The sequence below is a fragment of the Argiope bruennichi genome, chromosome 6 (assembly GCF_947563725.1).
Source record: "Argiope bruennichi chromosome 6, qqArgBrue1.1, whole genome shotgun sequence".
Lineage (NCBI taxonomy): Eukaryota > Metazoa > Arthropoda > Arachnida > Araneae > Araneidae > Argiope > Argiope bruennichi.
Window position 1 is genome coordinate 17,568,999 of NC_079156.1, and position 16,243 is coordinate 17,585,241.

A 16,243-nucleotide genomic window follows, 5' to 3' on the forward strand; every position below is an offset into this window, starting at 1 on the left:
GAAAATTAGAGAGATAATATTACGTTATGACTGAAGGCATTTTTAATATTATGAGTGAATTATATGGCTATCAAAATTAGAAGTCTTTAAATATTTTGATGAAGAATCTATTAAAGTAGCGTAAAATATTTAATTATTAAAATTTAAACGAACATTAAGATTGGTGAACCGGCTGGTCGCCAAAGGCGGCTAGTCTATAATAAAAATGAATTTGTTTATGCTGGCTCTCAACAAGCCAGACTGTCAACCTACAGGTAAAAAATTTGGCAAATATATATACTTTGGTTATAGAAACAAAATAACATTGCACTGCATTTATATGCATGTGAAAGTATAGGCAGACAGATTTACTTTAATACCTGGTTAATTAATGGATCTACAAAATATTAAAAAGTTCACCACATCTCAAAAATTTATCATTAAATCCTTGAAAATTGTTTATTTTTAGACCCTTATATGGCTTTAAAAGTACTTATTTTATCCACATTACAGAGCTATGCTAGATCTGTTCAGTTAAATGACAACATCTTTCATCTCTGAAAGGGTTTCTGAAGTTTTTTTTTTTTTTTTTGTAAAATTATATGAGTTATTTTTAGCCATGACTTCAGTTCGCCATTTTGTACTTTTTTTTACACTAGTGTTTGTATTTTCTGATGTACGACATGGAGAATTGTCAAAAAATTTGAAGTTAAGATTTTGACGAATTGCCATGTTTCAAACCTCTCCTTAAGTTTGAAAAACTCATTTTTGTACAAAATAGAACATTTTCTTTTGAAGTTGTTGGATTGTGTAGCCTTCTCAGTCGGGCTAACATGAATTCGGAAGGGAAAGGATGTTTTGCATTTTCAAATTTAATAATCACTACTTTTTTTTTTTCATCTATGCATTTTTAACCACTCTAGAAATACGAAAAGCATTACTACAGAAGCTATTTTAAAAAATTGTTAAACACAAAGATAATTTTATTTAAGTTTACTATTACAACAAAGCTGTAACAATTAGCAGAACTAGAAAAACTATTTGTACATGAATAAATTTAATTGGTCAATTTTAAAGGCCTGAACCTCCTCTACAAGGAGGTGATTCTGTTTTTTCTGGTCCCTTCTCTGTTACCTCAGAAGAAGAAACGGCCTGAAATAGAAGGGAAGTAAAATATAACAAATATTGGTTTAAAAAACATAGAATCGGTTTTCATCAATTCATGATAAAATGTTTTGAATACAAAACAATAATTATACTTACAACAATAGATAGGGCATGAATGGGGCCTTTTAACTCTTCTTGAAGAGCAGCATTAACTAAACGATGCCTCTGTAAAATCAAATAAGTGCCATCAAAATTTAATGCTCTTATTTAAAATGAGGGTATTAAAGGCAAAGCTTAAAAATAGTGTAGATATTAGCAGTAAGCACAGTATAAGACAAATAATTATCTTCCTCCACTAAAAAGGAAAATATATATATATATATATTGTGCTTTTAAAACGCAAAACTCGATATTTTTTTGTATACTGTTTTCCAAAAAAAAAGAGGAAATGAGCAATTTACACTATTTAAAGGTGATTATAACGGCTGGAGAGAGCTGCCAGCTGTAATTTAAGATCATGAGCATCTTATTTGTCACTTTTAATTCCTTTTTTGGTTAAAAAGAATTACTAAAACAACTCAAGTTATGTTTGACTATTGATAAAAATAAATCAAATTAATATAAATAAAAAAAAAAATGGAATGACTTAAATTATAATTTTAAAGAATTGTAGATGTGATTATATTTTTATCCTGTAATAATCTTTCTCTTTGTGGAAACCATAAAAATTACAGGAACTTCTAATAATGGAAATTTTTAATCAAATTATTTAGTAAATACGACTTTGAGCTAATAGATCATATAAGCAGAATAAAAAATTTGATATTAGAACTGTGTATTATTTAGTACAAAGATTACAAGAACAAATTCCTGTGTTTTGAAATGAAGTCCTTAACAAAATTAAAGACAATATAAAAGCAACCATGTGCAACAATATCCAAATGGAATATACTGCTGATATTTCCCATAAGAAACAAACTTCAGCCATTGTTAGCTTTGTAAATTTTGCAGAGAAATTATTAAATATAAACGAATCATTTGTAGGTTTTATTAAAGTAACTAATGTGAATGGAAAAGAACCAGTAAAAACTGTTGAAAAGATTGAGTGAGCTGGATTTAGATATTATTAATATTAGAGGACAGACAAAAAACAATGGTAACAACATGAAAGGGAAATATAAAGTTGTACAATCTAAAATAATCGCTCTAAACTAATTTGCAATTTATATGTCTTGCCTATCATACTCTTTTAATTTATTAAAGTGTATGATAAGCAAATCGTACTACTAATATGCGATACAATTTCCAGCAGTATATACTGTAAAAATTTTTTTGGATAGTGCAAGTTTCATATTGCTTATTTTCTAAATCTACAAAAAAATAAGAAATTCTACAAAAAAAATTAAATATTGCTTAAACTAATTAGCGATACTCTTTGGAAAGTCAAAATAGATTCTGATAAAGCTGTGTATACACAGTTGGAAAATTTTTTTAATGCTCTAGAAGAATTTAAGGATGCAAATAATGATAATACACCAGTATTCGAAGCTAAAAGTCTATTGGATTGAATACAAAAAATGCCATTTATTTTATATTTAATATTATAGTTTGTAACATCATCCAAAATTAACACTACCAATAAACTATTTCAAGCAAAACACTTGGTCTTGATTTCACTTTTAATTTAATCAGTAAAATAAAAATTAAAATCCAAAATTTAACACATTTTTAGATGAAGTAAAGGTGATAGGATGTAATTTGAATATTTCAGAACATCTTCCTAAAAAACGAATTTGAAAAAGAAAAAGATTATATTCTGAAATAACTGAAGGGAAAGTTATAGAAAACCTGATAAAGGAATTTATGAGCTATTGTTTACACAGTAATTGATAGTGTTATTGTACATACAGAAGATAGATTTAAAAGTATGCCAAATTAATCATTAATATAAAAACTTTAGAAAGAAAAATATTGTAAAGTTTTATAACAGGATGTAAATGAAAGCCTAATTGGATTGGAATGAAAGGGATGTAAATGAAGCACAACACATATTGCAATACATACTAATTAATAATTATAATGAGCTATTTCTAAATGTATTAACAGTTTTAAAACTTTTCTTAATTTACAATAGCTCATTATACATCATTTACATTTATTTCATATTACATTTATTTACAACAGCAAATGCTGAGTGCTCTTTCAGCAAATTAAAATCAATAAAGAATCATCCTTGGGCAGGCATGTGTGCAGAACACTTAAATAAACTTGCTATACTAAGTGTTGAAAAAAAAAATGTAATTTTTTCTGAAGTAATTAATGGTAAAAACAAAATCACGTAATAAATAAACAAACAATAGTATTATATATTCCGATTGTAATATCTTTCTTATTGTACAAAAAAATCTACGGCCCCAAATGGTTTCTTGCACCCAGGTCCCCTTATAGAGAAGGCCGGCTCTGCACACAATAATTTAAAAATACACATAATCCTTAGTATTTAGGAAATGGTAAACTCTAGACTTTAAATAAAAAAAAACTTTGAAATAGAGTTTTATTATGGCTGTAGTACTTTATAGAGAAATATACATACTTATATAGATATGTATATACATATGAAAACAATAAACAAATATAGTAAGAAAATTTAAAATAACTTCATGCAATCCAAAACAGGACAGAAAATTTTATTGTGGCTTTCTTCTTTTAGATATAATATTTTAAGCAAAAATAGTTAAGAATATCATTTTGATATTCTTAACTATTTTTGCTTAAAATTGCTTTGTTAAAACATTTTGTTCAGATTTCCTCAATAATTCAAGTTTTTGTTAAATTTAATTCATTTGTATGTACTATTATTTAACATGCTGTCATTTTGTTTCTGAATTCCAGGGCTTAAATTTTAAAAAATGGAAATGGGATGCCACAAACATTTTCAAGCTGAAATGGTAACATAAGAGATGAAGATTGCAAGAAAAAAATTAAGTTGCATTAACTGATAAATTGACAAAATGAATTTTATATTATTCTGCTACTATTTTATTACATTGTTTACTTGCATACTTTTGCAAAAATAACAAACTATTTTTTATTCCTAATTTCTAAAAAGAACAAAAAGACAAACAATATAAACTAAAGAAAGTACAATACTGATTTACCTGTACAAGATTCTTGTTGTTAAATAGAGGAGAAACAATTGTTACTCTTATATGAGAGGCAGATCCTATTAAAATATGTAAATGTAAATAAATAATGCAAAAGTTATTTTCCAAATGATAAAATAGTTAAAATGAAATTCCATACTATTGTAAAAATGTGACAAGTATTATAAATGATTAAAAAATACACAAGGATATTAAAACGAATCCAACTGGAAAAGATGCTGGATCATGAAAACCCAAATCTTTTCTTATTTAATGTTCCTGGTAATGAAAATCTTATATAGGTCATATTTTCTTACTTAGCAATACTTTACAAGTAGGAAATTGGCTTGGGTCATATATATATATATATATATAGTTCCAAAACCAAGATATCAATCTAAGTTAAAATCAGCAATTTGGAGTTAATAATAACTATTAAATTTTAATTGTCACTAATACCTGTAGTGCAGTTATGCACAGCTCATAAAGATCGGTTATTACATTTCCGGAATGATTAACACAGATTATATTTCAAATTAAAATAGAGCAAAACTATATTATGCCAACATATTTTTTATTTCAAAACAAGCAGCTGGTGTTGCCAATTTTAAAAGGATAAATTTGTGAAAATAAAGAGAATAATATAAAGATATAGCTGCTACTTAACAACTATAATATTTGATAGTTAGTACAGTTAGCCAGTTTAATGACAAGCAACACTGTTAAGAAAAAAATTGAGAAAGTTTACTATATATCTTTGAAGAATGAAGTGTCAAAAAGTTGCACTTATTTCTTTATTAAAACCGAGTGTAATTAATCACAGAAATACAACTGTTTGATGTTTTTGATTCCTTTTAAAATGTTTATAATATACTATCTCTAAAGTATTGTAGAAAACATAGTTGGTCATTTAGCAGACTAGTTGATTTCAGCACATATAAGCAAGCAATGATAATAAATCCCATACAAATATATAATAATAAATTTAAGAACTTTCAAATTTTAAGGACTGAATATTATGAATATAGAGTTGCTTATTTTATGAGACTTATTTTTATATAAATAATTTGTGGTATTTTACATGGCAAAATTAAAGAAAAAATGTAAATAGTAATGCAAAAAAAAAAAAACAACACCTAATGGTATTTTATAAGGGACAGATTTAAGTTTTATCAATTTATAAAAAGAAGTTAATATTCCCCACGAAAATCTGACATCGATTCCAAATGGGAAGTTAAACAAAATAAAATGTTAATAATTTTGAACGATAAGAAATTAAAAATATTAAATAAACTGTTCATGATTTCAAAAATTATATCATGATTTCCTTTCCTTTTTGATATGGTCTCATAATGTTCTAAAGGAATTACAACAAGCCTGTTATCAATAATGAATAACTAACAGTAGTTTTGAGAATAATTTTGTAAATAAAAATCAATTTTTACAAATCAAATTAAAATACATGCTATAAAATTCTTAATGCACAAAGTTCAGGTTGGTTATATCTAATCTAAACATGCTCTTATTATTTAAATATGAGATTATCATAATTATTTCCTGTATCAATACCAGAAAGAAATATGTTTTGGAGACTAAAAAGTTTTGCTGAATTTGATAAGAATTAAAAAATTTTAGATTCAAGAGAAATTACATATATACAACAAATAGAAAGATATAAATTATACTTTTATAATGGAGAGAAAAAAAGTACCTCTAGGAACATTATGTCGTGCACTTTCATTAACAACTTCTATAAATTCAGGCTAAAAAAGAATATATAAAGTTTTAATAATAAAAAAATTATAATACGACAAATTAACAAATCTCAGAAATTAAAATTTGCAAAATTCTTAGTAATAACTGACTGTTCCAAAATTAAAGAGCACAGACAATTTTAACTTTAAGAGAAGAGTATAAATAATTTATTACAACTGATTTTTGTTAGGGGGCTACAAATTTCTCAAAGGTATCAAGGTAAAAATATATTGTTACATAATATTTGCTCACAATGCATATTAGCTTTAATGAATAAAAATAGGAAGAGTAAGAAGATTAATTTTTCTGGTGCTTGAGAATATTAATTGAATGAGTTGGCATTACTAGAGATTTGTTCTCGCATAAAGCATAAGTAAGTATCTTTAAAGTAGTACCCCTCCCCTTTAACTACAGGTATATCAACCACATGCCAACAATTAATCACTAGAAAAGTGATTAATTGTTAATTAACTGAAGTTCATGTTTGGCAATGACATGCAGAAGTCTAAAGTTCACCAATGGTACACAAGTACTGTTTTTTATTCTATTTTTTAAAAATCTATTCGAAAATACAAGTTAACTTATAGAATTTTACTATCATAACTTTCATAATTAAATTAATGGAATAGAATATCATCAATATTAAAACTTGGAGACAAATAGAGCCTACTAATGGAATCACTTAAATTTTTAAAAATTATAAAAATAATAATGCTTGCAAAAAAAAAAAAAATGCTGCTCACATTGATGTATAAAAAGGAATAACATTATTAATAATTTTGCAATATATCAAGCTTGCTATATTGTTTTCCCTAGAAGGTTAAGGAAAAAGCATAGCACTATCCTTTACCATCGAAGAAGAATTTTTAATCACAATTTAATTGAAGTCTTCACAGTAACTCAAATTTAAAAACATATATTTTTTAAAACATAATACCTGCAAAGCATTCCTAAGCTTGTTTTTCACAACATTTTCTATGAATTCCTACAGAAAGAAAAAAAAGTTAAAATTATATGGTTAAAAATACTATAACCTTTTACAACTAAATAAAAAATATTCCAAAATTGTTATACCTCAGATGACTGGGAGGAAAATAATGCAACATTTTTCAATGATGATGGGAGGCATGAAAAAATTTTATAATTCCGAACAAAGCCTGGAAAAAAAAAATTCATTCATAACTATTTATGAATGGCTTGCTTATTTACTTAATGAAAGATGCATTAATAATATTACAATAAAAATTTAAAATTCACAAAAATATTAATTTAAAAATTATATTTGAAACTGCATATGCTTTTACTATTAAATTATAATCTCAACAATTAATTCTTTAGAAGACACACTTATTTTTTGGGTACTTTGGGATTATCCTGTTGACCATTTTTGCCAAACCTGATATTATCACCAAAAGGTAGCTTCTGCACATATTCAAAAATTGTCAATCCTTTGGTACATTTTACGAGAACTGGCACAATTTCCATGGGTATTGACAGGTCGATAGGATAATCCCAAAGTACCATTTTTTGAACATTAGTAAAGCATAGGGTCATTTTGTCTCCCAAGTATTCAAAAAACACTTTTATTGTTTCTTATTAAGAGTGAAATTAATTTTTAACATGAATTTCAATACAGTTTATTCATATTCTACAGGAATGTATTTTATAAAATTTGCTTCTTTTTTCATGAGCAGGAAAAGATTTTCTATCGGATTCAGTATATTCAGAATCTGCGCTTTGTTACGATTTTGCATCATGAATATTTTCCAAAATTTCATCAATATCTGATGAATCTGAGCTATCATTTTTACTTCAATAGGAACACTTGCAAGAATAATTCTGAACTTCTGTTGTTCACATTAGAACGTTCTCATAGTCATAACGTTAAAAGAATTTGAAATGTTAGCACACACAGGGGGGTTCAATTTGACCACAACACTCCAGTAAAAAATAATGCATTGTACAGATGTACATTTTTATGAATTCCTAGAATATCTGAACAAAAGAGAAAGGATGGATTCAAAATAATCCCATACATGTGTTGATGGGTTAAAAATACATTTTCATTGAAAATAAGATAAAAACGAAACTCCTTTGAAATGTATTTTAATATACTGAAAGAAATTCTATTTATGAGCACAGTGTAAAAGTTGTAAAATTGAAACATATATTAATTTAAATTGTAAAAACATAAAATATGGCCCTGTAGCAAAATAATAATAATTATAATAATAATTTATGTGCATTATCCAAAGCATTTACATACATGGTTATAATCAATGATCAGCAAACCTAGCTTTAAGATAATGAAGGAAAGAATTTTCAAAATTTAAAAACAAATAAAAAATTGACAAATATATTGAACTATTGCAAAACGAAATGAATTGTTTAAATAAAGATTTTTTCTTGGAAATTTCAATATTGATGCATCGTTTCAATTTTAACAATTAAAATCAGAAAACATCAGGTTAAAGCTCTCGCTAATTAAGGAATCACTGAATTATTTAATTATATTGTCAAACAAACATACAGATACATTAGATTGAAAGAAAGTAAATGTATCTATCCCTATTCTTAAATTCCCAAATAAGAAAGCAAATTAAAAATGATAAATCGAAAAATATCTTACTACTGATGTTTAAAAGTTTAGACATGCTTCGACAGCACTTTTAAAAACGTAAACAAATTGATAACAGTATAGACAGAAAAATATTCCAATCTTCCATACGAAGCGCCTATATCAGAAATTCGGAACTAGTGAATCCTAACGCTGATTGGATGCTCATATGACATCAGTAAAAGCTCTCCAACCATAGAAGGTTGGCAAGCTATCCGTACTGACTTAAAAAAAGGAGTGGGCATTGACAATTTCTTTTCTTGTCTTGTATGTAGCTAATGTAAAGTAAATTACACGTGCAATTTATATAACGCTCAATTCTACAAAAAACAATATTTAAATGGCCATTTGTCCCGCGTCCATAAACAATCTGCTGAAGAACGATCTAAAAATTTTTCGTGTATTTATTGCGAGGAGAAATTTCCTTTAAAAAACACGTTGTCGAAACACCTAGTTACTAGTCATATGACAGTAACTTATCAATTCAGAAAACAAAATTGCATTGAAAGATATTTCCCATTTAAAACCACATTTGTAGTACTCACTTTTGTGAAAACTGTGTAAAAAAACAAAACAAACTATTCTTTTAAAAAAAGCTTTGAACAAATAATGGAAATTTTGTACACTTAATCTTTAAACCTGTATGTACCTTGAAAAGAATAAATTTAATTGTTAATTTTTTTTTAAATGTATAAAAATAAATTGTTTATTATGAAAATAAAGTATATACAGTCTGTCAAAAAAAATATTGGGTTGGTTGGTTGTTGTATGGTTTATTGGCGCAAGAGCCATTTTTGGCTATACTGCGCCAAGCTTACGGTAAAATCAAGACAGACATTTAAACCAAAACGATTTTAAAAGTTAGTGTAAGTAAAACTCCATAAAAATGTCGATACAAATATTATAAAACTATTTTAACGAAAGACAATGATTAATGTAAATGCAAAATAATCATGCAATGAAGACTTATTTTACATAAAATGAAAACCAGACGAAAAAAGTGTTAAATACAGTTGATAAAGCGTATAGCTCTTAAAAATTTAAAAATATTTGGATGGTATTTCTCACCCACCAGGTCTTGCAAGTTAAGAGAAGACGAATTGAAAAAATTATGACGATGAGCATTAAAATCAGGACATTCAATTAAAATGTGTTTCACACTAAAAGCAATATGACAAGTAGGGCAAATTGGCACCCTTTCACCCAAGATGAGATGACGATGAGTAAAGCGGGTGTGTCCTATACGGAGGCGAGTCAATTTCACATCAACCTCTCGTATAGGGTGAACAGGCCATAAACCAATTGTAGGCTTGACGGAATGAAGCTTATTCTCGGTCTTCAAATCCCATGTTAATTGCCATGTTGAATGAATATGTTTTATGAAAAATCTCTTAATGTCACAATATGGAATTTTATGGGACAAAAAAGAGTCTACAGATTTTTACACGGAATCAGCTTCTTCATTCCCAGAAATGCCTACGTGACTCGGGATCCAACTAAAAAGGATATGAAAACCTTCATTTTGAAGGAGACGCCAAGTAAACAGGATTCTAATCGCAATCGGATGCATCCGATTGCTGTAGTGCGAAAGTGTCTCTAATGCACTCATACTATCGGTATAAATAATAAAGTTACGTTCAGGGAAAGGCGAAATTTTCTGAAGGGCCCAGAAAATTGCCATCAACTCAGCAGTGAATACTGAACAACAATTATGTAAACGATAGCTCAGCGTATCAGACGGAAGAATTATGCCACAACCGACATGCCCATCTGATTTTGAGCCACCGTAAAAATTGGTACAAAGGAAGAATATTGATAGCGATGATGCAAAAACAGATGTTTAAATATAGCTGGATCATTTGAAGATTTATCAAAGCCTGTAAAGGGATTCATGTAGGAAAATTTTGGGATATCCCAGGGGGGAAAACACAATAAATCTACAGTCTTAATGATAACATTTGAAAGGCCTGAGTCGTGCAAAAGTACTTTCATTCTCTCACTAAATGGAAGAATGTGAGAGGAACGAGCATCATATAGTCTGCGAAGATTAAGTGGTAACTTTATATTAGAGATGGGGTGATAAGAAAAAGATTTTGCACGGAAATAATAACAGGCAGACAAATTTTTGCGTCTTAAGTCAAGAGGTAACTGGTTGTAAATAGAGTAGAGGCTATCTACGGGAGAGGTACGAAACGCTCCGGAACAAATCCTTAAGGCAGAATGGTGAATGGTATCCAATCGTCGCAGGAAAGAAGCACGAGCGGAACCATACACTATGCACCCATAATCCATGCGAGAGAGGATGACTGCTTCATAAATATGGAGCAGAGATGTCCGATCTGCACCCCAAGATGTTTTAGAGAGTACCTTTAAAATGTTTAGTGCTACCTCGCATTTCTTCCGCAAGTTTAAAATATGAGGAAGAAAGGAGAGTTTTCTATCAAAAATTACTCCCAGAAATCGTACCTCATCTACAACAGCGATAGGCGCATTTCGTATTTTAATGACAGGATCTAGATGGATATTTCGTTTCCGGCAGAAATGAACGCATCGGCTCTTCTCTGAAGAGATAGTATGCCCGTTTTTATCGCACCAAGCTACTACTTTGTTAACGGCATTTTGCAACTGTCGCTCTATTAAATTCATATTGCTGCCCTGGCATGAAATCTGCAGGTCATCAACATAAAGTGATGCTTGAATAGATGAAGGTAAAACAGATAAAACTTGACTAATGTGAATAATAAAAAGTGTAACACTGAGGACACTTCCTTGCGGAACTCCCTCAGCTTGAATAAAAGAATCAGAATAAAAGTTGCCTACACGAACTCTAAAAGTCCGATATGATAAAAAATTCTGTAAAAAGATGGGCAAGTTTCCTCTAAAACCAAATTTAAAAAGTGTAGAAAGTACTCCATAGCGCCATGTCCGGTCATACGCCTTCTCAATGTCAAAAAATATGGAGACGAGGTGGTTCCTTCTAACGAATGTGTTGCGAATTTCGGTTTCCAGTAGTACGAGGTTATCATAAGTAGATCTACCTCTTCGGAAACCACTTTGCAACGGGGGAATACATCCTTGTTTCTCCAATTCGTGAATAAGACGTGCATTGACCATTCTTTCAAAGGTTTTGCAGAGGCAGTTCGTCAAAGCAATTGGTCGGTAGTTCAGAGGGTTAGATGCGTCCTTGCCAGGTTTTAATATTGGGATCACAATTGCTTCTCGCCATTGTGAAGGATACTTCTGTTCAATCCATATTCTGTTAAATAATAATAACAGATTTGAAAGTGAAGTTGCGTTCAAATGGCGGAGCATATTATACGTCATCCCATCTGGTCCAGGGCTAGTATCATGGGCTTTAGATAAAGCCGTTTCCAGTTCAGACATCCTGAATTCACAGTTATATGGACTGGTATTTTGGGCTTTAAAGCGCAAAGGCAACCGTTCCGCGCGATTCTTAGATGCCAGAAATTCAGGGCTGTAAGAATCTATTGCGGATACTTGTGCGAATGCTTGACCGAGAATATTGGCAATATCTATCGGGGCGGAATGCGCCATATTTCCTGTATTTAAAACAGGAATGTGGGTTTCACTGTATATCCCATTAGCAGCCTTTACTTTCTTCCACAAATGTTTACTGGAAGTGGTGGATGTGATGGATGACACGAATTTAATCCAAGATTCCCTCTGACTACGTCGGCGTATTCGACGAGCAAGGGCTCTGGCACGCTTAAAAGCAACTAGATTTTCTGTTGTCGGGTACCTTCTAAAAATATTCCAAAGTCGTTTTTGGTTCTTATGACTGTCGCGACAAGCTTCGTTCCACCACGGTTTACGAAGTTTTCTTAGACGTGGGGAAGTCTTCGGGATGGTGGCATTTGCGGCACTTATTATGTTATCAACGACATGTTGCACTGCTTCCGTGATGTCGCAAAAATTGACCATAGTTTCTGTGACATTTGCCAATCGCATGAAAGCATCCCAGTCTGCCCGCTGGAATAGGAAACGCGGAGGACAATGAGTCGCACCACTTCTATCAGCATGGGAGACAATAATAGGGAAATGATCACTATTATAAAGATATCTGCTCACTTCAAAGGTCAGCAATGGCAGAAGTTCAGGAGAACATATGGCCAGATCAATTATATGGAAGCTACGTGTGGGTTCGTGAAAGTATGTTTTTTCTTCGTTGTTCAGTAAACTGAGACAGTTATTGGCAATAAACTGCTCAATCTGTCTCCCACGAGAATTTGTACTCTCCGAACCCCATAAGGTACTATGTCCGTTGAAGTCGCCGAGTAAAATAAAAGGCGAAGGAAGCTGGTCCACTAGGTTATCAAGGTCTTGTTGACAGATGACATCATGAGGCGGTAAGTAAATACAGCAGACTGTGACTAATGTTCGTACGTGAACTTGCACAGCCACTGCCTGTAGAGAAGTATGTAAATTTAGTTGTGAGCTCGGATGGAGATTTGACGTGAAGATACAGACACCTCCAGAATTGTGAGATCCTGTGTCTGCATCTTTTCGAATACAGGTATAACCGCGCAGTTTTATAGGAATGTTTGGTGTCAAAAATGTTTCTTGAACACCAAGGCAAACTGGATGAAAGTTGTTAATAATGGTCTTGATGTCATGAAGTTTGGACCGAATGCCGCGACAATTCCAAGAGAGGAAGGTACCCATTATGAAAGTCTTTTTGCAAGGGAAGGTGTGGGAACAGTGTTCGGAGGTTGCGTGACATCGCACCTCATTTCAAATTCATCCTCCTCCTCAGATGGATGGAGTGAAATGATTTCGGGACTTTTTGATGTGCCACCAAAAATGGACGTTAAGTCCTTATGAGCAACACCTTTGTTCGCAAGTCCCAGAGCAACAGAACTGCTTAAAGTTGTTTTCTTAAATTTACTGGCAAGATCTTTAGTAGCCAGTCCACGTTTGGAGAGCTTTAGCTTGAGGGATTTATTTGATTTCTGTTTTGGTTTAAATGTGACATTTGGTTTACTATTATCAGGAGTACTATTCAGGGAAGTTTCAGTATCAGAATCAGACAATTTTACCTGTGTTTCTGTTTTGGTGCCTTTTTTTGTACAGTTTGTGCAAGAGCAGTTTTTACAATAGGAGTTTTGAACAGCGGATGCATAACTTAAACCAGGTTTGGGTGTTAATGCTACAATTTTCCGTCTCGCTTCGGGATACGATATATTCTCTTTTATTTTAATTGTTGTAATTGGTTTTTCCAGTTTCCAGCGTTCACAGGTCCGAGAATAAGATGTATGATTTTCGCCACAATTCACGCATTTTTCTTCTGCGTTACATTGTTGGCTTTCATGGCCTTTTCCTGCACAGCGGGCGCAAGTTAGGGTCCCGCGGCAATTAATTTTGGAATGCCCAAAACGCTGGCATTGAAAGCATCTCAACGGATTTGGTATGTACTGTCGAACCGGTAATTTTATGTATCCTGCATATATAAATTCTGGTAATTTGGTACTATGGAACGTTAGAATGTAATGTTTTGTTGGTTGAATTTGACCATCCCGTCTAATATTGATTTGACGTACGTGCGTAACTCCTTGAGGTTTAAGTTCTTTTGTTATTTCCTCAAGAGGGACATTGAACAATTCCCCGCACGTAATTACTCCCTTAGTATAGTTTAAGGAATTATGAGGTGTAGCTGTCACTGGATATGTAGCCAAAGCTTTTATTTTAATGATTTGCTGTGCTTGTTTTTTAGAACTGACTTCCACCAGCAAATCACCTGAACGCATTTTTCGAATGGAAGACACGTCGCCAACAGTTGCTGCAATAGCCTTTTGTACTAGAAAAGGGGAGATATTATTGAATGTTTCATTATTTTCAGACAAGCGTTTCATTATAAAAAAGGAGTCAAAATGATGAAAGTTGGTAGATTGAAAGTTGACAAATTTTTGATTCTTATTATGCCCACTGAAGGGAGACTTTTTGGAAGAGCCCATGTGATATTGAGAGAAATTCAGGCCCGACGGCACCGCCCACCACGGAGCCCAACAAGGGAAGGCAGCCACCGGCTCTGGCCATTCCCAGCCTCGGCGCTTACCTTGGTGCTAGCCGGATTTGGTTGGTTGGGTTTTTTGGCGCAAAAGCCATGTCTGGCCATGCTGCGGCAAGCAGATGGTAAAAAACATAAAACAAATTATATAAACACACACTTTAAGATATAGTAGCAAAAGGTATTAAAAAATGCAAATAAAAATAATTGGGCAAGAGTGTATAATGTTAATAAATTCATAAATGAAAAAAACCAATTCGAAAAACAAACATTTCAATGAATTGATGTGAATTGTCGAGCCTGAATAGACGTTAAAAAATACTATATACAAGTATAAAAACCAACGGTTTTTAAAAATTTAAAAATGTTTGGGTGGAATTTTTCACCCACCAGGTCTTGTAAAGTTAATGAAGATGATTTAAAAAAGTATAAACGAGAAGAATTAAAGGATGGGCACTCGATTAAAATATGTTTTATGGTAAAGTCTACACGACATGTGGAGTACTTTGGTATAGCCTGGCCAAAAAGGAGATGTTTATGTGTAAAACGAGTATGTCCTATACGGAGGCGAGTCAATTTGACATCAACCTCTCGTATAGGGTGGACAGGCCACGAATCAATTGTCGGTTTAATTGAATGTAATTTGTTATGGATCTGCAGATCCCATGATCGTTGCCAATTATTAAAGAGCGCACTTGTGAAGGACTTTTTGGCATCAGAATAGGCAAGTGAGTGTGTTCGAAAGGTTGATGCAGATTTAGCAGCAAAATCTGCCCTTTCGTTGCCGTAAATACCTACATGCCCCGGAACCCAGCAAAAAATGACTTTAAAACCTCTATTTCGTAGGATTCTTAATGTGAATAAAATCTGGACCGCAACTGGGTGCATCTGAATCTGATAATTAGAAAGTGTTTCCAAAGCACTCATGCTGTCAGTGTAAATGATGAAATTAAGCTGAGTAGAAGAAGAGATTTCTTGAAGAGCACAGTGGATTGCCACTAACTCAGCCGTAAATACAGAGCTACTGTTGTGCAAACGATAGCTCAGTGTATCAGATGGAGTTATAATGGCACAACCAACGTGTCCATCCGATTTCGAGCCATCTGTAAAAACCGGTGTAAAAGAAGAATACTGACAGCGGTGCTGATGAAAAAGCTGTTGGAAAATAACAGGATTAGTTGAAGATTTATCGAATCTCAAAAAAGGGTTCAGAAAAGAAAATTGCGGAGTATCCCAAGGGGGAAAGGAATAAAAATCAAATGACTTAATGGCAACACTATAAAGGTCCGAACTATGTAGGTAACTTTTGACTCTCTCCCAAAAGGGGAGAATATGAGAAGGTCGCGACTCGTAAATCCTTCGAAGAGAAACAGGGAGAACCGTGCGACAAATAGGGTGATTTGGGATAGATTTCGAGCGAAAATAAAGTAATGTAGACAACTTCTGACGCCTCAAATGAAGTGGCAACTGATGGCAAATAACATATAAGCTATCTACTGGAGAGGTTCGAAATGCTCCGGAGCAAATCCGCAGAGCAGTGTGGTGAATGGTGTCCAATCGCCGTAAAACCGTAGGACGTGCGGAGCCGTAGACCATGCAGCCGTAATCAATACGGGA

At 32.0% G+C, this 16,243-nt stretch overlaps 1 protein-coding gene across 1 annotated transcript; it reads right to left on the reverse strand.

Moving 5' to 3' along the window:
* Positions 1-931: 931 nt before the first annotated feature.
* Positions 932-8,755, reverse strand: LOC129972228 (DNA-binding transcriptional regulator BolA-like). The gene is made up of 7 exons (XM_056086275.1): positions 8,614-8,755; positions 7,059-7,141; positions 6,922-6,969; positions 5,941-5,992; positions 4,245-4,309; positions 1,243-1,311; positions 932-1,131 (listed from the first exon to the last, which is right to left on the reverse strand). The coding sequence occupies exons 1-7, from the start codon at positions 8,636-8,638 to the stop codon at positions 1,051-1,053; spliced, it is 423 nt and encodes a 140-aa protein (XP_055942250.1). The 5' UTR covers positions 8,639-8,755; the 3' UTR covers positions 932-1,050.
* Positions 8,756-16,243: the final 7,488 nt, after the last annotated feature.

Excerpts from the sequence above, each read along its gene's own strand:
- LOC129972228 (XM_056086275.1), bottom strand. The coding sequence starts at position 8,638 with ATGTCTAAACTTTTAAACATCAGTA. Across the intron at positions 5,993-6,921 it reads AGCTTAGGAATGCTTTGCAG|CCTGAATTTATAGAAGTTGT; the intron begins GTATTATGTTTT and ends ATTCTTTTTTAG. Across the intron at positions 4,310-5,940 it reads ACGACATAATGTTCCTAGAG|GATCTGCCTCTCATATAAGA; the intron begins GTACTTTTTTTC and ends ATATTTTAATAG.